The 27,149-nt window shown below is 35.9% G+C and overlaps 1 protein-coding gene across 2 annotated transcripts in view; it reads left to right on the top strand.

The window, feature by feature from the left end:
* LOC149065698 (uncharacterized) overlaps positions 1–27,149 on the top strand; it is a 69,332-nt gene that overhangs the window by 10,098 nt on the left and 32,085 nt on the right. For both annotated transcript variants that reach the window (XM_089253731.1, XM_089253730.1), the window contains exons 3-8: positions 451–655; positions 1,331–1,413; positions 17,249–17,325; positions 18,336–18,413; positions 21,907–22,018; positions 27,054–27,108. In XM_089253731.1, the coding sequence (XP_089109857.1) occupies positions 451–655; positions 1,331–1,413; positions 17,249–17,325; positions 18,336–18,413; positions 21,907–22,018; positions 27,054–27,108 (610 nt within the window). The remainder of the gene's footprint in view (positions 1–450; positions 656–1,330; positions 1,414–17,248; positions 17,326–18,335; positions 18,414–21,906; positions 22,019–27,053; positions 27,109–27,149) is intronic.

Here is a 27,149-nt window from a genome sequence, read left to right as displayed (position 1 = left end):
ATACTAGATATAAATAAATGTGACAAGTATAAATTTTTCATGCTTGACAAAAACCCATTATTGCCAGAACATTGTTTACTGTAGTTTTATCCAGCAATGGCAAAAAACGGTTTTTACATTGGTTTTTTTCACCTACTGCAAAAACTTTCCACCCCTGCTGGATTGTTTACTGCAGGGAAGGATGGAAAAAAACCTTTCTTCCCACCATTGGTGCCAATAAGAAAACTTATCACATCATTTTCAGTCCTATTTCACCTCACTTTGTATTTAGTTTCCTTCATAAGAAATATTCAGTGAACTAATTTTTGTATGCTTTTTAATGGACATAAACATTCTTAATGTGTTAGGTCTATTTCCATTATTTTTCTGCTTTATTTCTCTACCATTTTGCATCAGATGCTTTAGTAGACTTTTCCTTAATATGATTATTCAATTTTATTTTTTTTGCAGTCAATCTCATAGATTTGAATGGGATATCTGCAGTTTTCCAATGTAGAAATAATCCAGAATATACTTACAAAGCTGTTGAGCTGGAACATGCAGAAGAACTATTGTTCAGGTTATTTGAGATTATCAGAAGACAAATGGGGCTTATAGAAGACACTTCTACATTGTCAAAACTAGCACTTAGTTTCATCTCAAAAGTATTTAATGAGTATGTCTTTAATTTGTATTTTTCTTTACTGAATTTGCATATGAAATCATATTTTGTATAGGTTTCACAATATTTGTCTCTATGATATTTTACAAACTACATGACTAGTTTTTGAGAGCTCTCAGTGTGAAGGGATAAAAGTGACATATTCCTGAAACAGCTTAGAGTCATCAATATGAAACTATTTAACACTATATTTGGGGATAAGCATGTACAAAATACATACACACAATACGTGATGACTCAAAATTCTTGGTACAAACTTGAAGGGGGTGGTAGAACACAGATAAACAAGGTTTTTTTTTTGTCATGGCACTTCACTAGAAGCAAGTATCATGTCTTCCTTGCCAGATGTGATGACAATATGTGGCATCAAATATCTGAGTATCTGAGTTAGTGTATAATTCCAGCATGATGAAGTAATCCCATTTTTTTCACTGAAATGCAACATTACTCTTGAGTAATTTTGTATTTCAGGCCACTATTAAAAACACTATTTATGTGTTGTATTGTGTGTCTATCACTGTCAGTTGTTAATTCTATGATTTATCACAAAAGGTATTTAAGTAAATTGTATCCACTGGTCCAAAAGGGGTCACTGTTATTTAAACAATGGAATATAATTTTTTTTTCATTCTAAATTTTTTTAAATTTTTTTGTTCTTTTTTTTTCTAGTGAGGACATATTTTTACACATACATCAGATCAAGTTTATTTTAGCTATGTTTTGTTCAGCTAATCTGCACGATAAACAAAAATGTAGGTAAAAAATCTTTTTGACAATATAAGAAAGTTTTGAGTTATGAATGTCAAAGTTTATTTATATTGTGAATTCACTTTACAAATTATTTGTCTGGGGTGCTGAGTTCACTCTTTATCTGCTCCTTCAACATTGCACAGGGATGCCAAGATGAATGCATGATCCAGATGATATAGTATCTAGTTTTGGCTCTGAATGAGGGTTATACAATGGTGCAGGCTTTATAAAGTATTCCCCAATTTCATAGAGCGTTTTCTCTCCTCCAAGCTATGTGCTACTTTACCACACCAAGTCTAGCTATATTGCTATACCGCAATTTACTGCCTTTAATGAGTCCGGTTGGAAATGAAGGCACCATCTATATCAGTGGTCACCTCAAGCTTGTCAGGGAAAAATATCTTATTTACCTTCTTCCCAGAGTTCGAACCTGGGAACTGACAGCAACTTTCATGGTAGTAGACGAGCATTTTGCCACCACGCCACTCAGGCATCAAGCTGTGAACTGTAAATTATAGTACTTTTGTGGCTATCTGCATTCAAAGCAAATGTTATCTTTGTCGTAAATTTACTCTGTTCCGACTAGGTTGCACATGCACATTTGTGGTGGAAAATGATATAGGATTGGCTTGCCCATTGATATCAAATATTTTTGAGATCATGAGCGAAAAAAACCTTAATCTGTAAAAAATTCAGCTAACATGTGCAAAGTTTTGTCATCTAGTTGCTATGTGGTTATCATCAGTGGTTGCCGGTCAGATAGTTTCACATCACATGGAACAGGGTTTGAAACCTGTGACTGTGCAGTGGTGGTTGGCTGAATATTGTCTTTTTGTGGTGACTCTCCCTTTCCAACTTTGAGGCAGTTATTCCCCTGAAAAGACAGTGCTGCCATGGTGATCAGCAGAGCTATAACACAACTATACATTGAGTTGCATACTCACTTAGCAATTTGGAAGATGTATGACACTCGCCAATGAACACAAAACTATCTAATAAAAATACTATCAATGGAGGTTTTTTCCCTTGAATAAATTACTAATTTAAAGAAAAAACATTGAAAACTTGTTATTGAAAATTTTCAGCTTATTAAAACTTATAAAAGGCAAATGATGCTCTCAGCAAGCAAAAAGTGTGATCAGTCATGTCTTAAACAGGGTTCGGTTTTAGGCATCAAAAACTGGTGTAAACTGTCAAAAACTGGTTTAAACCATCAAAAACAGAAATAAATGCTTTTAAATAATGTTTTGAATACAATAGGTATATAACATGAGGAAGACACCTTTTTGCATATTACAATGCCTTATTTTTAAACACTAATTTATTTCAATAATTAAAACAAAATACCAATTATAGTTTGCAATTTTGAATTTTTTGACATACAAAGATTCTAGAACAGATAATGCATAATTTTATGGTTCATTTTATCTAAACTATTGATTATCTTTGTTCAATTTACCAAGTCAAAGAGCTGTTTATTCAAAATATGTGTGATAAGGGGTTAGGTTTTTGACCTCAGAAACACAGTATTGAAACAGTAAAAAGCTTATTGTGAATGTTGTCAAATAGTTTGTTTTTAACCTGTTAGATATATTAAATAAAAAAAACACTTGCTTTCAGGTAGGTTAAAGTGTATTAGACCTATATTTTGAATTATAATTACTGTGTATAAAATATATATTTCGATATTTTAGATTTTCTGATCTGCCCATAATTTTATTCCATATTAAAAGTTTTCACACAGCTTCTGTCAATACACTCAGGGATGGGATTGCTGCACCATTAGCAATTTCCTGCTACATACTGCACCATAACGTTGATTTTCCGAGAAAATTTTGAGCTTCTGCGCCAATCGTCGTTCTCCGAAATTTCCCTCTTCAACTTTCGCTTTCGATGACGTCATTTGAATCATGCTGTGACGTCAACCTCAGCGTTGCTACTGTAACTTATAGAAAACCTTTGTGTATGTTCCGTTTTTTTTGTAGAATTCATCAAGATAACCGGTTCTGCCAAGGTTCCTGCATTTGGGTGTGAAAATAGTGTGTCCGTATTTCAGATTCCGAAAACTGGCGTCACCTCCGATTGATTAAAAAAATCGAATTTTGAGCTAAAAACAGTTCGGGGTTTTTAACCTATCGGAGACGACGCGGGTCTTCGGAATCTGAAATGTGGACGCACTATGTTTGCCCCATCGAGCTGGAGGAAGTATGACGTCAGCTGTCTTCGTCTTGGCAGTGCTGAGAACGGCGTCCGCAACATAATTCGTCGGAAGATCACGTGACTCTGTGAAAACACACACAATCCCCCGTTATTTTCTTATGGCATAAATAGGAGTTTGAAACAATAAATGAAAGAGATAATTTCAGTATCGATGAGATAATTCCAAAATAAATGAAAGAAAATTTCTAGAATTAATGAAATAGAAAATTTCAGTTCCAAAATAAATGAAAGAAAATTTCTAGAATTAATGAAATAGAAAATTTCAGTTCCAAAATAAATGAAAGTGATAATTACAGCATTAAAATGAGAAAATTCTAGTTTTAATAAAAGAAAAATTCTAGTTTTAATGAAAGAGAGAATTTCAGTTCCAAAATAAATGAAAGTTATAATTCCAGCATTAATTAAAAATTATGTAATTAATGAAAGGTAATTCCAGCATTAATAAGAAATAATTTCAGCATTAGTGAAAGAAATAATTAATAAAGGAAATAATCCCAGAATTAATGAAAGAGATAATTCAGCATTGATTCAGAAGTAAGGAGTCCAGATCAGACTCATCTCGACTTCATCAAATCCAGGAAGTCCTTTCAGATAAAAGTGTTTTGCTGAAAGCTTTGTTTCTGAAAGAAGCATCAGAACTTTTTGAATGGCTTTCTGACATTATTTGAAAAAGAGAAGCCCCTCATACACATTTTGTATGATGAGCTAGGAGCTCTTGTTAGAAAAATTATGGCACATTTCCTGAAATCTGAACATATTCAGAATGTTAGAATTGCTGAGCTTCAGAATTTAGCTATAGAAAGCAGTGAGAACTGGAGGAAAAATGTGGTTGTTGGTGCTGAAATAGAATCCAATCTTGCTGAGTTGGGGGAATGTTCTCAACAAAAAATTTCTATTAGGTGCTAGATCATCAAGCACTTGCTCAAAGTTTTACCTTTTGAGAACACCATGCTGGAAAAAATGAAGTATTTGCATCCCATTTTCCGACTGGAAAACTCTTTATTATCATGTATTAAGTAGATTGTTTCAAAGCTACTGCAAATTTGTCCTTTGGATACCCCTGTTCTCTTGGATGAATGGATTTCTCTGCAGTGTGAAGATATACATGTGAGTTATCAAAGGTTAGATAAGTATTGGGGATCTATGTTTGATCTGAAAAACTTGGATGGAAGTGCAAAGTTCAAAATTTTGCTTGTCAATATGTCTTGCCCACATGGAAATGCACACTGCGAGAGGGGCTTGAGTGTAACCAAACATTTCCTGCAACATAGATCAAATCTTTCGGTTGAAAATATCAATGGCATTAGGCAAATAAAATCTTATGTACAGCATTCTCGAAATGTTAAAGATATTGATGTCGATTCCAATCTTCTGAAAGCTGTTCACTGCTCGCATCAGAAGTACCAAGACAGACTTCAGCACCAAAAAACTTTTGATAAGAAAGTTCCACGACCAGATGAGAATCAAAGACTAAAAGCAGAAGAAAGGGAGTTGGAAATTCAGTTGTTGTTGTGTTTTCTTTAACACTTTGTTAGCCGAGTGGATAACGCATGGGTATTTATTTTGATGAGTATTTATTATTACGTTAGACTTAGATAGATTACATACATATAGATAGGAAGAATTTATAAAGCGGAAAGAGCAGAACATTTAGACATCTTGTCTACTTGATGTCCGAGGTGGAACTCACTAGTTCCCCTTACACAACACTAGGTGGCGTTGTATGTTCTTATCAGTTTAGTTCTTTTAGTCATTTCTTATAAGGACACCACATTCCTCCCCGCTAATTTAAAGATCCAACCGGACAGGAGCTTTCCTGGTTCGTTGGGAACGTCGCAAAGGAAAGGAAGTACTGGACGTCGCTGGTGCCTTAGCTGGTTCATTGGTTGGTAGATCGCTACTGATCTCTGCCGGAGTTGTCTGTTCTTCTGGAGCAAACTGCACTTCGGAGTCAGCAGCGACAGGAGTTGATGAAAGTTTGCCTGGAACTCGGGGTATCACCAAGCTTGGCTGGACTTGATTGCCAGCTGCTCTCATCTGGTCGATGTGACGTCGGAAGAGAGTTCCATTTACATCTACAGTGTAGTGCAGAACTCCGTCTTTGTTGAGAACAGTTCCGAACTTCCACTTGTTATTGGCGGATCTGTAATCTCGCACAGCCACACGATCTCCTGGCTCGAAAGTTCGGTCATAGAAGTCTGTGACCTCATTTCTGATCCTTTCTTGAACCCTGTTCTTGATATTTGGCAAGACTAGGTCTATCCTAGTTCGGATTTCTCTTTTTAGGAATAACATTCCTGGGCTTTGCATGGTAGTCGCATTTGGTGCTTTTCTGTAATTCAACAGAAACGTGCTCACTTTTTGGTAGATGTTTCCGGGAAATCTTTGCATCGCCCGAAGGGATTGTTTTAAGGTGTGAACGTATCTCTCTGCCTGCCCGTTGCTTGATGGTTTGAAGGGAGCACACGTTTTGTGCTTTATTCCATTATTCCTCATGAATATTTCAAACTCGTGTGATGTGAACTGAGGACCATTGTCACTCACTAACACTAAAGGCAGTCCAAATCGAGAGAAACAGTCCCGTAGGCATTCAACTGTCTTGAACGTGTTTGTTGATTTCATCGGGTATACTTCCATCCATTTAGAATGAGCATCGACTACGATCAAAAACATATGCTCGAATATGGGACCTGCGAAATCTACGTGAATTCTCTCCCACGGAGCACTCGGGTATTCCCAATGGTGTACCCTTGCTTTCACCGGATCGGACTTGAATCTGGAGCAATCTGGACAGTTTTTAGCAGCTTTTTCTATGTCGCTATCAATGTCCCTCCAGTAGACGTAGGATCGAGCAATTGCTTTCATTTTAACAATGCCCAGATGGCCTTGATGGAGTTCATCAAGAATTTGATTTCTAAATTTCTTCGGAATAAAAACTCTTTGGCCATGCATTATACATCCGTCCTGCAAGGTATACTCGGCTTCCTTCCCTCCTAAAGGTTCACCGAATTTCAATTTCCTCAGCAATGGACCCAACTCTTCATCATTTTGTGTCTCTTTTGCTAAATGTTGAGCTTTCACTGGTAGTGTTTCGATTTGATTCAACTGGAAGAGTTCTATGTCATCCTTGACAACTAAGTCTTCCGACCTCAAAGGAAATCGGGAAAGACAATCTGCATTTCCATGGTTCTGTGTGTTACGATAAATGATATCGAATTGATATGCTTGTAAGATCAAGGCATAATGCAGAAGTCGAGTAGCCGTCAACACTGGTAGACCTTTCTTCGAGCTGAATATCGCTACCAAAGGCTTGTGATCTGTTATGAGAGTAAATCTTCGGCCTTTCAAGTAAAGCATAAATTTCTTTACTGCCCAGATAATTGCCAAAGCTTCTTTATCAATCTGGGAGTATCTCTGTTCCGTTTTCGTCAGCGTACGAGAAGCGAAGGCAATTGGTCTTTCTGTTCCATCTGGTAAGACATGTGATAGAACTGTTCCTATTCCCACTGGAGAAGCATCCGAAACAAGAGTAAGAGGTAGTGTAGGATCATAGTGCATCAAGATTCGCTTTGAGCAAATTTCCTTTTTGATCTTCTTGAATGCAGTCTCACACTTTTTAGACCAACGCCACGGAACGTCCTTTTTTGTCAGCTCATTGAGAGGATAGGCAATGGTTGCCAGATTAGGACAAAATTTCCCGTAGAAATTTACCATGCCCAGAAAACTTTTTATTTCCTGAACGTTTTTCGGTGCGGGAACTTTCAAAATTGCTTCAGTTTTCTCATTTGTTTCACTTAGGCCATTTTCATCAATTTTGTGACCTAAGAAATTTATTTCTTTTTGAAAAAATGTGCTCTTTTTCAAATTTAACTTCAGCCCATGCTCCTGACATTTTTTGAAAAATTTTTCCAAAGCCCTGAGATGTGACTCGTCATTTGTTCCGGTCACTCTGGCGTCATCCATAAAAACTTTTACACCATCTATTCCTTGGAATAGTCCATCAATGTACCTCTGCCATATTGCTGGAGCTGCATTTAGGCCGTACATCAATCTTTTACAGGCGTATAACCCCTTATGAGTGTTTATGGTTAGGAGTCGTTGACTGTCAGGGTGCACTTTCATTTGCAAATATGCATGACTGAAATCCAATTTTGAAAATCGTTTACCCCCATTTAAACATGAGAATATTTCCTCAAACGTTGGTAAGGGATGCTGAGGCACCTCTAGCTTAGGATTTAATGTGACAGAATAATCTGCACATAACCTTATGGATCCGTCTGGTTTCACCACGGGAACAACTGGTGTAGCCCAATCTGAAGTTTCAACTCGCTCGATAATGCCTTCTCTTTCAAGCCGGTCTATTTCTTTTTCAACCCGGTCTTTTAATGCGAAGGGCACAGTTCTCGCTCTACGAAACTCTGGGGTAACATTTGGTTTTAGCTTTAGTTCCACTTCATGGTCATTTATCTCACCCAATTTGTTGTCGAAAATTTCTTTATAATCATCCAACAATTTTTTGAGATCCATGTCATTAGCGGTCCTCACAGCCTTAAGAGAGTTCCAGTCTAGATTGATTTTGTATAGCCATTCACGGCCAAAAATCGTGTCTAAATTTTCCCTCACCAAATATAAGTTCAAGTGCAACTTTTGTTTTCCGTACTCCACTTTCACAGTGACATATCCCGCTGGGACAATTTTTTCTCCATTGTATGTCCGGAATACTAAATTCGTAGGTTGAACTTTTTTCTTCGAGATTTTTCTGAATCTCTGTAAGCTCATTACTGATACTGTTCCACCCGTATCAACTTCCATACTCACTGGTTTATTGTCTATGTTGACAGTAACCATCATCGGAGGCTTTTTCGGCTCTTCACTCAATACCCACTCTAACCCAAACATGGAAACGTCATTTTTGTTTTCCTCAACTGAAATCTGTTTCTGTTTGTTAGGTGCCGATTGAGTCTTCTTTGCCGCGTAGCAGGCTTTTTCTATATGCCCGATTTTTTTACAGAAGCGACATTTGCTAGCAATAAATCTGCAGGAGTCTTTATCGTGATTTGTCCCTGTGCATCGTATACACGGCGGATATTTGACAGCGGCGGCAGAGTAGTTTCTGTTTTGCGTGGGCAGTTTCGTTTTCCTCTTCCCCGCTTTCACTACCTTCAATTCTGCCGGCTTCCCGATAATCTCATTCGCCCCCTGAACAGCTTTCTCCATCGCCAGCGCGATCTTTATTGTTTTGTCTAGCTCGATGTCGTCTTCCTCAAATAAACGATCGAGGATCGCTCTATCTCGGAGCCCACTAACGAAAACATCCCGAAGCATGGTGTTCAACATCTCTTGTTTATAATCGCACGCGATTGCGAGATGTCGCAATTCGGCTATATACGAACTGATGCTTTCGCCTTCGTTCTGCTTTCTGTTTATAAACATGTGCCTACTCGGTATAATCAATGCTTTAGGATTCAAATGGTTCTTCAAAACATTCTTTAAAATGGCGAATTCTTTCTCTGATGGATTGTCCGGAGACAGTAAATTTTTTAACAAGTTGTTGAGCTTTGCAGAAATGCTCGAAATTAAGACTTTAGCACGTTTTTCTTCTGGGACATTTTGAATGTCTAAAAACGCCTCGAAACGTTCTATAAACGAATCGAAAGTCTCTGAAGCTTCATCATATTTATCAAATGAAACCGTCACTTTTTGGTTTGTTGACGTTGAGCCTCGTTGCTCTTTGAGAGCTTCCATTAGAGCTTGATTCTGTCTTATTAACTCTTCAACTAAATTTTCCATCGTCAGAGATGTATGAAAAACTTTTTCTCCTACCTTTTGCAGTCTTCGAGTAAATACTCTATCCAACTTTTAAGATGGGCCTCGTCGCCACTTGTTGTGTTTTCTTTAACACTTTGTTAGCCGAGTGGATAACGCATGGGTATTTATTTTGATGAGTATTTATTATTACGTTAGACTTAGATAGATTACATACATATAGATAGGAAGAATTTATAAAGCGGAAAGAGCAGAACATTTAGACATCTTGTCTACTTGATGTCCGAGGTGGAACTCACTAGTTCCCCTTACACAACACTAGGTGGCGTTGTATGTTCTTATCAGTTTAGTTCTTTTAGTCATTTCTTATAAGGACACCACAGTTGTCATCATCAAAAACTATGCCGAACACTGCAGAGAAAATGATAGAAGTGGGGATGAAGAGAAAAAACTTTGTAGATGTCGAAAGTGGCAAGTTCGTCTGAAAACACCGAAAGAAAAAAAATGTGTAGTGTTCTTGAGAAATTAGAGGAAAACAGAGTCACATGAGTCAACAAAATGTCATGAGGTTTTTTTTTAATGTATGCTTATTTGTTTGATTTGTAAACTTTTACTTTTTCTTCTTACGCCCAGCTTGGATTATGACTTATAATTTTTACGTCCCTACAAGTGGATGCAAATTTTATCAAACATATAAAACTGATTTTTGACGCCAGAACCCTATAACTGGTTAAAATGTTCAAAATTGAATAATCTGATTATCTCGGTTCAAAAAATTTTCATTTTTGACAAAGGTAATAATGATTCTGCGCACTGCTCCGAATTCACAGATTGCTGCTCAGAAACACTAAATTTACTGCTCCAAAACTGCTCCGAAAAGAGTCAACAGCAATCCCATCCCTGATACACTAATTAAACTAATTTATTCTCACCTAAAAATTTCTTATCTTAGGTTGTATAAATTCAGTTTTAAAGAGTATTTTCAATCAAAGCAGAGCTGGCAGGACTTGATATACCCAAAGTGCATTGTTTTGCACATTTGAATACAGCTTCAATTAGAAAAACATTTCATTATATAAATGCCAGTAAATATACCATATAGTCAAACTTAGTTATTCTTACTTTTGCACTAAGAATAAGTTACAGGAGTTTCTTAAGCACCATATACAAGCCATCACTCCAAATTAAAAGACATTTTAGTTCTACAATTTAGTCTTTTGATTGCTAGATATATTTTACTGTTATGCACAATAAGGATATTTTTTAAGTATCAGTGATTATCTAGATAATTTAATAATAACAGAAATCATCATTACATATAGGACATTTTTAAACACATTTGTTATGAAAAGAGTACAGCATGTGTCATATATAAGCAGTTGAAGAAATTTTGGAAGGTCGAGAATCATCTGGAATTGAAGAATATCAAATAGTTTCATAGTTTTTCCTTCAGCTTTTATGCTATGCTCTATTCAAATTGTGTATTTTATAAGAAAACAATATATAGTGCAAAATAATTTTGTAGAGAGTAGAAAATAATTTTACATCGTATTGAGTATATTTATTCTTTATATAACATAGTCATTTTAAACATTACATGTAATTAATGTGTGTATTTCCAATGGGAATTTTCGTATTGAAAAGCAATATTTGAGGTCTTTGACAGTTTTTAACTGAGGGTTTTTGACGTGACCGTTTAAACCGTCAAAAACCTGCCAAATCTGGTTTTAAATAGACAGATGTGAAAAGTTAGTCAATCTGATAAGTTATATATAGGAAAATAATTTGAATATAACATACTGAAGGAAAAAAAACTGGAAAAAAATATTCTAAACCAGGGTTTCCCAAAGTGGGAAATATCGCCCTCAGTGGGTGATAGAATGATCCAGGGAGGCGATAGAAGTTACGAATTTAACATAGGATCCTATGAATTGAGTTGAGGAGCGGTGAGAGAAAAAAATTCTGAAGGGGGTTGATAGAACAAAATGTTTGGAAAACTATGGTCTAAACTAGACATCTTCAACCCATTGCTGAAATACCCAGAGTGCCCGATGCTCGTGTCCGATTTCGTGCTCGCGAGCACTTGTTCAATGTTCCAACTAAGCATTTATGAAAACTGTATTAAAGGATTGAAATCGTCCTAATTGTATGCATCTGTATGTCAAACTTGCCGTAAGGGTGCTCTTCTTTTGATGATGGGCAGAGATGGCATTGATGTGCTATAACTCGTGAAATACCCAGAATTTCAGAAAAGGGCACATAAAAATTTTGTTCAAGGCTCTTCTGGGACATGTTCTTTCCTAGTTCTAAGAAGGAAAAAAAAAACCTCCCCAACTTTTTTCCCCATGTGTCATGATCGCACGACCTTGAAAAAGTGGTTTAACTACTTTGTACACTACTGTATTAATATACACGTGGGTTGTTGAAAAATAAGATGAGGTATATCTAGTCGCTTCCATGAATGAGGGGGGCCATGTAATTGTCAAATTTTGGAATTTTTATTCCCTGGATTTTCTCCCTTACGGTTACATACCCAAGGCTCCTACTCATCCTACTTTTTAGTAAAATGTCCTACTTTTCCTACTTTTTACCCCCAAAGCAGAATGTTTTACAATGTTCTGCAACGAGCCCTCAGCTGACTGAAAATGTTCTGCGGTAAAAATTTGCATATACCTTATAGCGTTTTTCTACATTATTCTTAAAATTCTTCCCAGATTGTTCTGCAACAGCACTGGTTGTTCTGTGACGTACGTCGCACATTTTGGCACATTCTGCTTTGGGGCTTTTTACCAAATCCTATGTACAAAATTTGTGTAGCGGTTTTAATTGAGCAGGGAATCATCGATATATTGCCAAATAGTACAAATGTTGTAGATTATAATGAATGATTCTGCCAAAGCAGAAATCGTATAATTTTCAAGGTTATTTTTGGGGGAGGGGGGGGGTGTATGTATACCATTTGGTTTATTAATTTTTCATTTGCTTAGTTTGAGGGTTCAACAAGTAGACTAGTCATTAAAAACTTCTTTCTGGATTGAAAAAATGATTTGTATTAACTTTTCAGTCTTGGACAGTAATCAGCAGTCATCATTCAAAATTATGGTGTACTTTTTGTGTATAGGTGAAACAACAGTTTGCATTACAAAGCAGATGGATACATAGGCATATTCTAGGTTTGGTGATTTTGATGCTACCCAATAGCATTCCATTGTCTTCTGTATTTTTAGGGTATGCAGAGGCATAAACAATGTATACAATACTTGGCAAAAACCTAGAAGTGAAAGTGCTTCATTTTTCAAAAACGATTACACTGGTAATGATCAGTAAAATGTAAATGAATCCCTTTAAAAAAGGGATGGGAATGCAGTAAAACCATCTGGTTCACCTTGACTTATTTACATCGGAGCTTGCAATGTACACATTCTGCACTGTGCTTTTGAAAGTGGTCTCGAAGGAGCGTCATTCTTAAAAATCTTACATGTCTTCGTAATTTGCTGTGTGCATTGTCGAAGAGAGTATACAGACTGGACTGTGGAAGACCCCAAAAAAAGAGAATGTAATATATATTGTGAGGAGAACACAGAAAAGAATTATCTGTGGTTGCTAGTGCACTGGTTTGGTCAAAAATTGTTTTTGTAACCAAGTCATTTCTGTTATTTTGCTTTGACTTGAGTCAATCTTATGATACTGAAATAGTGCTATGAGGGAAAAATACATATTATATAAATGGAAATTTTTTTTTAAATAAAATTTTTTTTTGTTATGCTAAGATTGTTGTCTAAGAGGGTACCCTCCCCATCCTACTTTTTATTCCTGCTTTTTCTAATTTTTTGAGTGGGAGCCCTGCATACCAGAAATTACGATACTTTCACAGCTATCTGCCGGCATTCAAAGACAGCGTCTATACGGCTTAAATTTGCCTTGTTCCTACAATATTGTAAATGTACATTTTTTCAAAAAATTGTAAAGGGTTGGAACACCCGTTCGAATTGTAAAACTTTCCCCGAGATCTGGGTGGGGGGGGGGGGAAGAATCTGTAAAAACTCGAGTGTGTACTCAGAATCGGCTTTTGGAGGGGCGCGAGGATTTAATCGTTCACAGAAAGTTTGGGTCACTAACACTCAAATGATTTTAAATTAACAGATAGCATAAAAGAAATTATTTTATTCCAATGTTGTAATTCTCTACAAAAATATTTTTTTATTTTGTGATCTTGGGAGGGGAGAGGCTCCTTATAACCCCAAAATTTTGCTTTTGGTGAAAATCCGGGTTTGGAACCCGCGATTGTGCAATGGTAATCGGCTAAAAATGTGGTTTATTTTGAGTTGGCTATTCCTTTGTAAAAACTTCTGGTTGCCACGGCGATCACACAGACACATTACCAGCTTGGACGATAGATGCAGGGCCGCAACTGGGAGTGGGGAGGGACAGGCAGTTCTAGTGTCCCAAGCTCTGAACTGGGGGGGGGGGGCGCACCAAATTCACCCTTTATAACTGCTTCTACATTACATGGAGGGCCAAAATATGTGCTTGTTCGATTTGAGAAAGTATCTAGTTGTGACGCTAGATATATGGCACCACCTACTGAACACAAAACATGCCAAATGCTGGGCACACATATTAGCACACTTAAGTTTCTTCAACACAAATCTGACACAGCTCCCATATTCAGGTGTGTAAAATGTGTGGCAGTTAAATGGCGACAGATCAGAGTGGTGGACCATCAAGGAGGGAAAATAAAATTATTTTACCAAGAAAACCAAAGTATGAATAAGGAATCAGAAAAGTGTCTGAGAGAAAGAGAGAATCTAATTTACTTTATCAAAAAATCTAATTTTTTATGTGATCAAAAGATATTGGAAGTGCTAAGATTTTTTTAATGAAATAGAAATCAGCTGGAAATAAATCAGAAGGGAATTAATAGATTGATTTATTAGTAAATATATAAATGTGTGCCTCCAACTGTTAATTAAAGTGGATCCTGCTTATAACATTTTTCAAAAAACCGTCATAAAAAACGTTGTAAACATGAAAACACTTTAAACGAGAAATCTTAATGAGAATTATTGTTAGGACCACGGTTCTAAATGGAAGGAACGTTATAAGCGGGATCAACTTTATATTTGTGTTAGATTTATTACATGTGTGGAATTTCAGTGCTAATGAGCTTCTTCGCAAGCTTTTCCTACTAGTAGACAGTGAAAGTAAATGAACCTTTGGATAGAACATGTTTTTAGAAATGTATTACAACATGACCCCTACTGCTCAGTCTCAACAAAGAAATATAAGCAGGTGATCAAAGACCTGGGGCATGCTGGAAGAAAATTCATAGAGATACCAGTTAATTATGGGGGGGGGGCATAATTTTTTTCAAGATAAATTTTTTTTGAGAGGGACCCACACACTTTTACTCAAAAAGCACTCAGATTTTTTGAATAGCCTGGGTTTCGGGACCCAGGTAAATTACAGTACAGCAGCATCTCTGGATGGGTATAGGCATTGCTCGTGACTGGAAAAAGGTTGAAGATCTCTGGTCTAAATCGACATATTTGTATAACATTCATTGTATGCACGGGTGATATCCTAACGCTTTCTCACAAAAAAACACAAATTTTTTCTATAAAAAATCTTTTATTGCCAAAATAGTTATTGATAGTGAGATGATCCCTTGAAAAATTTTAACTTTAGCACCCTCTGTTGGCAATGAACATAACTATTCTGATAAGAAAGTTTTGTTATTTAATAAAATCCTGTCTTTCTGTGCAAACTAAATCATTTTATGTTTCTTGAATTATTAAATTTGTACCTTTTTGTTGCTTTTGATTACGTTATAGATATTTATTCAAAAAAAATTTCCTTTAAAAATTTCCCTTTTTAGTAAATTCTTCACACACATTTTGAAAAATGTACTGCCATCTATCGGTGAAAATATGTAGTTAAGTACCCTTTGCAAAATATTAAACTGCATATATAATTTAAAAAAAAATTGTTGATTGATGAATTAATTCAAAATTTCCACAAATGTCAAGAAAATTCCTCTATGCGGATCAAATTTTCCCAAGGATATGAGAAATTTATCACTAGTTATCATCACTGGGGCGCAGTTTTTCTAGTGATGACAAAGATGACATAATAAACTGTGTAGGATTTTTTCCCCCCTCTCTCTCCACTGCTACATCCTTATGTACAGAGCTATATGGACCTTACTCCTTGAGCACCAAAAATATGAACTGAACTTGTCGTTCACTTGAATCTCTTGCTATAAGTTCTAAATAATTCTCCTGCAAATCGAAGCCATATTTTGCTTCAGGATATTTTTTTAAACTGACCAGTAATAAAATCCACAAAATATATATTAGTTTTGAGACATTAAATTAACATTCAGATAGTTTAGGGTATCAGTTTGATGCCTAGAAATTCCCTTGAGGTTGCCTTGTGCCTTCATTACAAGCTGCCCCTGATGAAAAGAGACTTGATTTCTTGAATATGCTTACACTGGAAGTATGCAGCTGTTGGGGGGGGGGGGGGGACATGATAGAAGTGTTTGAAATCTTCAACAGGATGGATAGAATGGACCATGAATAATTAATATGCCGCCAATCGACTGCCTCAACAAGGGAACAACTCCAGGTTGTGATGTCACAGAGTTTTTCTCTAAAAGGTTGTGAATAAATGGAATAGCTTAATTCCTGGGGTAGTGAATTCTGACACAATTGACCCATTTAAAAAGAAATATTATTTGTATATTGGGGTTAATTGAGAGCTTATCCATACCTAGATAAGACAACCGTAAATATTTTTATGTGCGTGGGCAGTGTATAATATTTTATCATGTATATATGGTTTCTAGTTTTTATAATTGCATTTTTAATCGGGTTGCCTGTATTTTAGAAATACAGTAAAACCTCTGTAAGTCGTCACCCTTATAAGACATCACTCCGGTTAAGTTGTCATTTTTGTTTGGTCTCATCTGGCTTTTATAGATAACAATGTTATTAAAACCTCGGTTACTCGTAGCTAATTTTGGTTAACTCGTCACTATGGAAAAGTTTGAGATATAGTAACAGTTGATTTCTATGGCGTCCTTTGAAGAAAAAGCTTGATAAAACAATACGCCTATATGTTCAAAAGTGACCATAAATGCCTTATATACCAAAACGAAACAGCTCAAACACACAAAAAAAAGTGACACTGAGAAAGTTAATTTTTTGACAAAAAGACAGAAGTTCTTAAAGCGTTAAAGACTGTCCGAGCTGGATCTGATTCTTGCATGGGGCCATCATTAATTTAGGGTTTCAAATTTAAACAAAATATCTCTGTTGATAAAGCAGCCATTTTTTCTCCAGCTGAGGCTCTCTCTAATGTCGGTTTTGCCCTGCCCAGGGATCGCCCAAGTCAAATTTTAGCCCTCTGTTCTAGATTACTCAAAAAAGTATTGGTATAAGCCGTAAGTTTACCATAATACAGTATGTTGAATATTTAAAGCTTAAAAAGTTCAAAAACTCATTTTTTTCTTTTATTATCTATAAATATTATTAATATTGTAGTTTTAATTCATATTTTGATAAAGAATATATCATTTCAAATTTATAATAATATTTTAAATTTATAAACATTGAAACTGACGGCACTTTGTTTAAGTCGTCACTCCTCTTAAGCCGTCATAATTTCTCTAACTTGAGTGATGACTTATCAAGGTTTTACTGTATGACATCCATATTTGTTATGATAATCTTTTTCTTTCAGCCAATTCGTTCAACATTTAGCCTGTTGTGGCCTTGTATTCATACTTTTTTCTATGATATTCATTTTGTATCATAACTCTTATAAAACATATTTATGTTTCTTTAGATATTTTCAACATATTTTCTGTTGATGGTATTGTTAGTAAAGAAAGTCTGCTTTCCTTGTTGGAGTGCTTTGCTAAAGTATGTTTTTCAGGATTCTCTTATGATGTGTATTTACTTTTACTGTAACCTATTTTTAAAACATTTTTATTCACAATTGCTTATTTTATGTCCCGATTTCTAGTTTTGTGCAGAAAAAAAACAAGTAATTTCACATGTATAATAGGCTACTATCAGAATGACACATGCCGTCTTTATCATCACACATATTGCTTTTATGCTGATCTCTAGGAGTTGAATATAATTTAATGTGACAAAAAAAATCAATTTAAAAAAAATTCAGGAAATAAGCCACTGAAATCTGTAAATTGCACCTTGAAAAAATACCAGAGAATTTTTTTTTTGTAGAAATGGTGCAATTTTTTAGACTGCATATGATTTCCATGTAAGTGTTATCCATTAATTCATTAATGGCAGTAAATTGCAATATATAGCGATATGGCCAGAGTTGGTGTTTGGTGTAGTAGACACTGAATGTCATCCTCATGTGCACCTCCAGTCCCATAATCTCCCCCAAGAACACAATCTCTTCGACAAATGTTGGCTCCTGTTAATGAGCTAGCCCCTCAAGTCATGCTAAATAACACAATCCGCCCACAGTTTTCTCCAAGAAGAATGTAAAAAAATCTTCAAGCTCACACACATATGGGTGGTTACAATGCTACACCTAGTTTCTTATTGTAAACAGTCACGCTCGCATGTGTGTTAATTTTTGGAGTGAGGCATGCTGACTGGAGACTAGGGGGCGGGGAATATTACCCACAATTCCACTGTATGTGTATGAATGAAAGTGAAAAACCATCAGCTCAGGTGTGATAGTCTGAAAATAAATAAATAAAGCACAGATTTTTTTGCTTATAATGCAAATTATTGCTCTTTAACTGAGTCAAAATTCATTTGAAATTTTTCTCTATGCAATTGCTCATTTACCGAAGCTCTGTTGTAGTCGATATTTTATAGCAAACTTCATATTTTCTGTTATGGAAAAGGTATGAACAACTAATCAGTTCCTTATTGTGATATATTTTAAGGTGGCAGAAGCACTGGGAGAAGGATTGGCTTTTGGTTGTAACTTTTTGAAAATTTCTGTCAAGAGCTGTTTGAAGTTTGTAAGCCTTTTTTTTTCAATCTCCATAAAATTAATTTATCAAACTTCCATAACTCAAATATAAAATTTTAATATTTAAAAGTATTTTTAATCATCTGTGTAATATATTGCCTACAAATTAAAGTTCTGTAAAACAATGTGATATAAATTTTTGGAAGCACTGTGAAGTACTGAAGTTCAATTGAAGTCAGAAATGCATTTAAATATGTGTAAAACTCTCAATAAGTGTCTTGAATATAAAACCTTGTGCAGCCTTAAAAAGTAAAGAATGGAAAATTTCTGAAGACGATGTCACTCTCCGCTATTACTATAAAGGTTTCAAGAGCTGGTTGATGCAGAGATAAATCCAGGAAAGAAAATTCAACTGGCCTTGCAGGGAATCAAACCCATATCCTCTAGGGCTCTCACTTGCTGGATGAGTATACTAAACTGCAAAGCCACAACAAATCCTCTTAGAGCTTGTGTGCACTGAACTGGGCTGTACGTGGACTAACTCAGTTCACAGTTTCTGACCCTACCACCACATGGCGTCTCGTTATCTTTGGATATGTCGCCATCTGGTGGCAGCGTCAGATATTGTCAGCTTTGGCCTGAGTTATGTCTGGCTGTCCATTTGCGGTACCGTTCAGTGCACACAAGCTCTAAGGAAAGAGAATTTGTGGGCTTTGTAGTCTAGCGATCTAGGGCGAGGTGTTCCAATGTGAAAGCTCGCGTGAAACCCTTAACAAATTTTGAGAATATTTCTCCAATATACAAGTTTTCCCAAAAGTCTGCATTTGCTCTGCGGAACAAGAATTTAAACTTGTAGTTGATTAAAAAAAGTGTCTAAAAATATATATTTGTGAGTAGTGGTGGTTATAGTGTGCCATTTTATAGAACAAGAATTATTTTTCATAATATGTGGCTATTTCATCATTTTATTATAAATGTTAATTTTTTTGTCAAGATTGCTAAAAAAACTCACTTTGAAATTTTTAAATCATGAATTCATTATTTTAACATGAGCTATGCATCAATAAAAATGTCCGTTTTTTTTTCCATTTGGTCATCCTAATTATACACATAGCTTCAGGATGAAAAACATGCACATTTAATCTTTTTTTTCTCTCCACCACCTTCATTTTCTGCACAATAGGGCTAATTAGACCATTACTTATACAGTTCATACCTAATTCCGAATGGCTTTTTTATGTTTCTCACCAAGAGATTTAAACTCCAAACGTTTGGTGTGCAGACTTTCTTCAATAGCAATGTGCTGTTTGATCATCATGGCATTGTTTTTGTCAGGGTTGGTTTTTTTTAAAGCAAAAATTAATTTTTGCTGGGACAGTGGCAAAAAGTAGAAAAAAACAAGCAAAAATTGGTAAAAATTATTCCTTTTACTCAAGACGTACCAAGCTTGGTTTTTCAATTACAAAATATTTTTTTTATTATAAAAACTTTAAAATATGCATCACCCAGATTTGTTATAAAAAAATTCATAAGTAAAAGACTTTATTTAGTTATAGAATTAAAAACAGATAAATCCAATTTTCCAATTCTATGAATTTTTGCCAGGTGGGAAAAATGTGGTAAAAATATTTGCTTTATCCAAATAAAATACGCATCACCCAGATTTACTATAAAAAATTCATAAGTAAAAGACAAAAGGTGACAAAAATATAGCAAAAATATATTTGCTTTACCCAAATAAAATATGCATCATCCAGATTTGTTATAAAAAATTGATAAGCATAAGGCTTTATAATTATTTATTCATAAAATTTTTAACATAAATCTAATTTTTTAATTCTATGAATTTTTGCCAGGGCGGTTTTTACCGTGGTTTTTTCCACTGTGGCCAACCCTAGTTTTTGTAATAGTTCTTGTATCAGAAACACATGACATCTCTGAGCATCTTGTGGCACAGCTCACAAATATCTTATCGACCTGGGCTACCATATTCCACTTATGTGAAGTTTACCCTAAACAGATACGGTATAAAGGCTGTTACTTGATACTTAGTCAACTTGGGTAAGCACACATTTTGGTGCCGATTTTAATGGAGAGGTTAAAAAGGGTAAAATTTGCTGTCCCTCTGGTCCTGCATCCGGGTCACCAGACCCCCCAAGTTCTCTCCCTTCAGGTGCACCCTTGTCCAGAATAGTCTAAAAATACCCCTTCAAAGCACTAAACAGGCAATCAGCAATGTTTACAGCTATCTGCGGCACCCTTGACAATGGTTGGCGATGCCCGTGAGAGCCGCAGCGTATGTTTTGAGAAACACTAATGCCCAATATTTTGGTTTTTTCTTTTAGACAACTTTTAAAGAGCTAGATTTGATTCATTATCTGCTTTGCTTAGATATAGAAAAAAAAAAGGAATCGTAAGAATACTCTCAAGATTTAAGAACCTCGATGTAATGTGAATTACATTTGCATATTATAAGTAATTTATAATATGATTTTGAAAAATTTAATGTGGGTAATCTTTTTCCTCCAGAATGATTATTATATAACAAACAAAATGCAATTAAAACCATTGAATTTTTGATTTGTGTGATATTTTCTATGGGGCTCGGGGGGGGGGGTAATTTTCAGTGAAATTTTGGCCTCTTGAACGTCACATAAACGAGGTTCCATTTGTGGTAAAAAATCAGTTGAATGGGCAAAATAATCTCAGGCAAGTTAGAAAGTGAAGCTTTTCCTTTTCTCTGTCTTTTACAATTGCTGTTTAGGATTTGCTATTCAGAAAAGGGATAAGAATCTGGCATCATAAAGCTCAATTGGCCATCTGAAGGAAAAGAGGCGGAGGCCACAGAATGCAAAGAAACAATTTGAAAGTTCTGCATCTTTGGAGAAAGACCCTCATAAAAGCTGTATTTAGGTCGAGTTTTTGGAATTCCCAGGAAGTCGTCTTATAAAAAATTGCTTCAGATGAAATAGTGACAAGAAAAATTTTAAAGCTATCAGGGTTCCAGGATTTTTGGCGTTTCGTTGCTTTTGATTCCACAGAACCCCAAAAAAGCTTTCCGTGGAACCCTTGTTGGAAAGTTCTGGACTTGGGCGCTCACCTGGCAAGTGAGAGGACATGGGTTTGATTGCCTGCAAGGCCAGTTGGATTTTATTTCCTGGATTTATCTTCGTATCAACCAGCTGTCGAAACCTATATAATGGAAAATTTGTTTACTTAAAACTGTAGTAGGGGTAAATTGCCTCTGTAATTGTTTATGCAGAGGTTGTGTACAGTCAGTAAGGTAAAACCTTCCATAGCACTTTTTATTATGTCTAACAATTTTATTCAGCCTAGTGTGCAAATTGTAAAACAGTGATTTATTCACTATAAATTGTTGCATTTTCCAGTGGTTTGTCTTTGAAAAGTTTTGGCTAAACATTGTCAGTTTCAAAACTAATTACAAGGCACTGCATAATTATAAATACAAGTATGTTAATGTCTAACTCTAAATGTGTTTCGGTTTGTTATGATGTTTTCATTATGTATGTTCAAAATAATAGAGTCACTTGCAAGAAGGGGTAACTGAACGATATTTCTTGGAATGGCTGACTTTAGAACCTCAAACTCTTGTCTTTCTTTCAACATTTCATAGACTAATGTCTTCAGAAAAAAGTAAGTTTATTTCAAATTAATTCTGATTTATATTTGCCAAATGTGTCTTTGCAGGTGTCTGCAGGATTCTTTTTTCTCTCAAAAGAATAGTCCTTTTTTTGACTTACATATGGACTTTACTGTATATGTATTGTAACTAAAAGCTCCTTGCTATAGTGAAAATATATGCTTGTCAAATTTAGTCACTCGTTATGTCTGTTTTCATGTTTAAGAAAAATCAATCTTCAGAGATAATGTGCTTGTAGCAAGTATGTAGACTAAATCATGTCCCTTCTGCCAGTGACATGAATTTGCCAATTGTGTATCAGCTGGTAGGATATCATTTTGGTATGTACGTTTTGCCTGAAAAATGTGTTACAAAGCATTTTAGGAAAATAACAAGAGTAGTGAGTAAACATTCAAATGTCATTTCCCAAGTATTAGAAATGTGCAAATTCATGTTTCTGGCATGGGGGGGGGGGAAGGATATGATATTTGATGTGCTTATGATTGTTAAATAATACAGCATCAGATTATTTGATACACTTCTGTATAAAGTTGAACACACATATGTTAATCAGGACTGTACAAATTGGAAAAAAAACAAAAAAACTTGGGAGCCAGCCAATTTTTCTAGGTGCCAGGTACAAAGACATATCCATCACCCCCATCCCAAGCCCACTGAAAGAAATATGTAAAAAAAGTTCTGTGTGTGCCGTAAAATACAGTACTTATGACTACAGAATGACCTTTACTTCCCTGCCCTTACTGGATCAGTGTCTGTCAAATTTTTGTAGAAATAAAGTTAATTTGCTTGCCTCTGTAACATTAACCAGTTTCTGTAACATTAACCAGTTTCTGTAACATTAACCAGTTTAATTCCACAGTGTCTTCTATCACTACTGCTTTCTCTACTTGTTACTTTTCATGTGTCTATATCCTTGTTCACTTTGAATTGATATAAACATGTATTTATTCCAAGAGAGGACCCCCATTCAGAAGTAAGAAATGTTCTAAATAACAAGAAGAGTATATGTTTGGGAAATGGTAGAGAGTGCAGAAGAAAAATGTCAGAGAAGGAAAGTTGTTAAACCTCCCAGATAGACAGTGTTATATTTTTCAGTTGAAAGATTTACAGCAGAAGTTGTTTGATTTGATCGACTGAAAACTTCTCAGAATAATTTAACAGACGGTGTTACTGACAAAAAGGCTATTCGCTGAGATGCATGAGGATTTTTTTCCAAGGTCCCAACAACAAAGAAGGGAGGAGGAGAGCTAATCCTCAATCACTAATTTTGAATACATTTCGACAACAATTATTGAAGCCATTTCATATGGTATACAATGCAGAACCAACATCAACAGGTTCTGGGTTGGATTCCCCATTGCGGTATATACTATATACACAAGACCCTTATGTAAGGATGGAATAATTATCACTATTCTCTTATTTTGAATGATCACCTTGCTTTATAACTAGGAAAGATTTTTTTATTTTTGCATATTATTTCTTTTGCCACGATTGCTGAGTCCCTTATGGGCTGCACACCCCAAAAGTCACCATGTTGAGTGGCTTTTACTTTTGCCAAAAGAATTCCATTGCTTTGGGAGTATTCGTGCAAGTCATTTTGACCAGTGGTTCTATTTTTTTTAGTGTTTTGGAATCAGAACTTTAATTATAACCACCCTGTATATAGCTGATTATTTTTCATAAATCACTTGCTGCAACAATAGAACCTTGATTTAACTGGGAGGAGGGGTAATAATAAAATGAATATATAAAATAATATAAAATTATGAGTGAAATAAAATATATTATGATACATACATAACATGATCAGTATTACACATCACATTTATATTTTGAATGTGAGCACATGTGGCCACAGATAACTATTGTGGAACAGCAGTGCGAATCTGACCTGGAAGTTCTTGAGTATTAACAGCTCTTCATTTTAAAGTTATTGTACGAACAACCTCAATACCTGCAGCATTGCCCTCGTGTTCTGTATGTTCAGAAATGATCTGCAAGACATTATCGGTATCATTGTATACTCTCCCTCAGCATTTGTTGCCATTCCCAAGCCTTCTAGAACATCGCCATACTTTCTTAGTTTCGTTAGCAACATATCTATCAAACCAATAAAGCTGACTATCATGTACCAAAATTTTTTGGTTGCACTTCGATAATACTGCTTGAACCATGTTGATATAAACAATGAAAACACGTGTTACAATGACAGATGCTTGTAATGAAATCAATGCTTCGCCCTTCCTCCTTATGTTGAAACAGTGCACAGACTGCTTGTGTCGAAATGGCGCCGTCCAAGTGTCTCACGTTTAATGAGCTGCATCTAAACAGCCACGTCCAAATGTCATGTACCCAAGATTACCTGCCCCTTAGCAGGTGATGATGATTGAACCACTGTTGTTGCTTCTTTGTGGGGGAAAAAAGTGTGTGACATAATAACCACTGCATATAAAATATAAGATGTAATCCTCATTCTTGAACTTGCTAAAGATAGAGGATCGGAATACAGCACAAAAGTGGTAAGAATGAAGAATTTTGAATATTGTATATAACTTTGAGTAATCAAAGCACTTTATGTAGGGGTGGGGAGAATATACATATCCTGGCCATTTTTATGCAATTAAAAAAAACACACCATTTAAAGGTATACCATCAGAATGTACTCAAAGGTTAAAATGTGTTAATAATGCAAAATTTTGGCTAATAAACAACTAATTTGATATTTTTTAATATGATATTTATATATAAAGTACACTGCTGGCCACCCAAATTGCAACACCAAGAAAGACAAGAGATATCGCAACAATATTTATTTTGTAGATAACATGTTGACCAAGCATCAAATGATTAAATTTATGGACTTCTGTGAAGTGTGGTTCCTGCCAAAATCAGTAGCCAGAGTAGCCGCCATTGTTGGAGATCACCGCTGCCACACGCCTCGGCATTGATTCAAAGAGACTTTGGATGTGTTCTTGGGGTACAGCAGACCAAGCAGCTTCCACGCGTTGCCAAAGTTGATCTGGTGTGGCAGCTGGGGATGTAATCTGGGTCAATCGTTGAGCAACCATGGACCACATGTTTTCTATCGGCGAAAGATCCGGAGAGCGAGCTGGCCAGGGAAGCAATTCAATCTGGCAATTGACGAAGAACCTTTGGACAATGCGTGCCACGTGTGGTCGCGCATTATCCTGTTGAAATATGGCTGTGGGCAAGCCCTGAAGGTAAGGAAGGACAACTGGCTCCAACACCTCGGAGATGTAGCGCTGGCTTTTTAAAGTACCGGCAATGCGTACTAGAGGAGTGCGAGAGTGATATCCAATACCGCCCCATACCATAATACCCGGTGCAGGACCAGTGTGGCGGTGCATAATGCAGCTCTCTCTCTCCCCACGGTGTCTCCAGACTCGAATCCGACCATCGTGGTGTTGCAGACAGAAGCGTGACTCGTCAGTAAAGACAATTTCATTCCATTGTGCCGTCCACATCCTTCTTTCATCGCACCATTGGTGGCGGAGACGTCTGTGGTTCTGCGTCAAGGGTAGACGAAGCAATGGACGTCTTGCGGACAGACCACTCTGCTGTAAATGGAAGTACCATTCTGTCGAAGCGTACCATTGTCGAATGGTACGCGCAGACACTGGATGATGCGGTACAGACTGAATGTGCTGTGCTATGGTTCGTGATGTGACTGCCATACGCACAATACGCCTGTCATCACGTGAAGTGGTGCATTGAGGTGGATGCGATCGAACACGTCGGTCCGTCGTACCCTCCTGCATCCAACGATCACATATCCGCATTGCAGTTGTTTGGTTTCGTCCAACACGACTACCGATTTCCCTGAAAGATAATCCACAATCTCGGTAGGCCACTATCCTTCCTCTGTCAAACTCGGATACTTGATCAAAAGATGATCGCTGTTTTCTACGAGGCATAATTGATCGTTTTTTTGAAAAAACCATAAGAAAAACACAATTGCCGTACTTCAAATCGTCGAAATCTCCAAGCCTTAAATAGCGCTTTGAAGTGGCGCCACAGGCGCGCGTGATGTGCGTCTGCGCTGAAATTCTAATCATTTGCATATCTCACCTCCGCTAATGCATGTTGTAAATTTCATATTATTTGCATGCTTCCTTCAGGGCGTTGCATTTACGGTGGCCAGCAGTGTATATATACTATTTGATACTTTACAATGGGAACAATTATATTTAGTCCACTTTAATGTGTTTTGAAAACACCAGTTTGGTTCAAACCATGGTTAAAACCAACATGGTTTAAATGTTTAAATCAAACAACCCTGACATACACTGTCATCAAGTTTGTCTCTTTAGTGTGAGAATAATAAAAGAAATTCTGACACACATTTGTGTTCTTCTTTGCATTTACTTTCCATTTTACTTGTGTACTTTTTTGAAATCTCCTTTTATAGTTTCCTCGTTAAATTTAAGGTTTAACGTAAGAGAAAAACTTGCTTGTTAAAAATGGCAGAATTGCAATACAGTCGAATCCCGTTATAACGAACTCAAGATACCAGAGAAATCACTTCGTTATAACGAAATTTCATTGTAAGGGAATTCCGGGTTTTGCATTGTTCCTATGTAAACTTATCTGGGGGATTAGAAAAGTGTTCGTTATAACGGTATTCGTTAAAACGGGATTCGACTGTACAATCAACCGAACAAAATATAGTTTTTTCTTTGTATCCAGACTCTCACCAAATGCAGGCTTGTTATAAGTGGGTATTATTTGTTGTATTTCAATACAAGAGTTTCAAATTATTTTGAGATAAAATGAAATGAATGAAAATAAATGAAATTGTACTTTTTAATGATTGCTTCCTTGTATTATACATAATTTATAGCATAAAATATTAAAGAGTAAGCCTGATAGACAATACATAATCAAGTGCCATTAATAAAAATTGTTGTTGTGAAAAATCAAAGGAAATAGATCATATCATAAAAATGTATCAAAAAATGTTTCATGAATTGGATTTAAATAGTGTTTATGTAACATTTCTTTTAGAAGAGCACAGAATCAAGTGCAGTATTTGCCGTGTATTTCCAATCTGTGGGATGAGGTATAAGTCACATATTTCCTGTACATAGTTTTTAAGGTTTA

The sequence above is a fragment of the Pholcus phalangioides genome, unplaced genomic scaffold (genome assembly GCF_987345545.1).
Source record: "Pholcus phalangioides strain wild (caught in Gottingen) unplaced genomic scaffold, Ppha-v1.0 ptg000039l_1, whole genome shotgun sequence".
Lineage (NCBI taxonomy): Eukaryota > Metazoa > Arthropoda > Arachnida > Araneae > Pholcidae > Pholcus > Pholcus phalangioides.
Note: the sequence above shows the minus strand (reverse complement) of the source record. Positions and strands in the feature narration are given on the sequence as shown.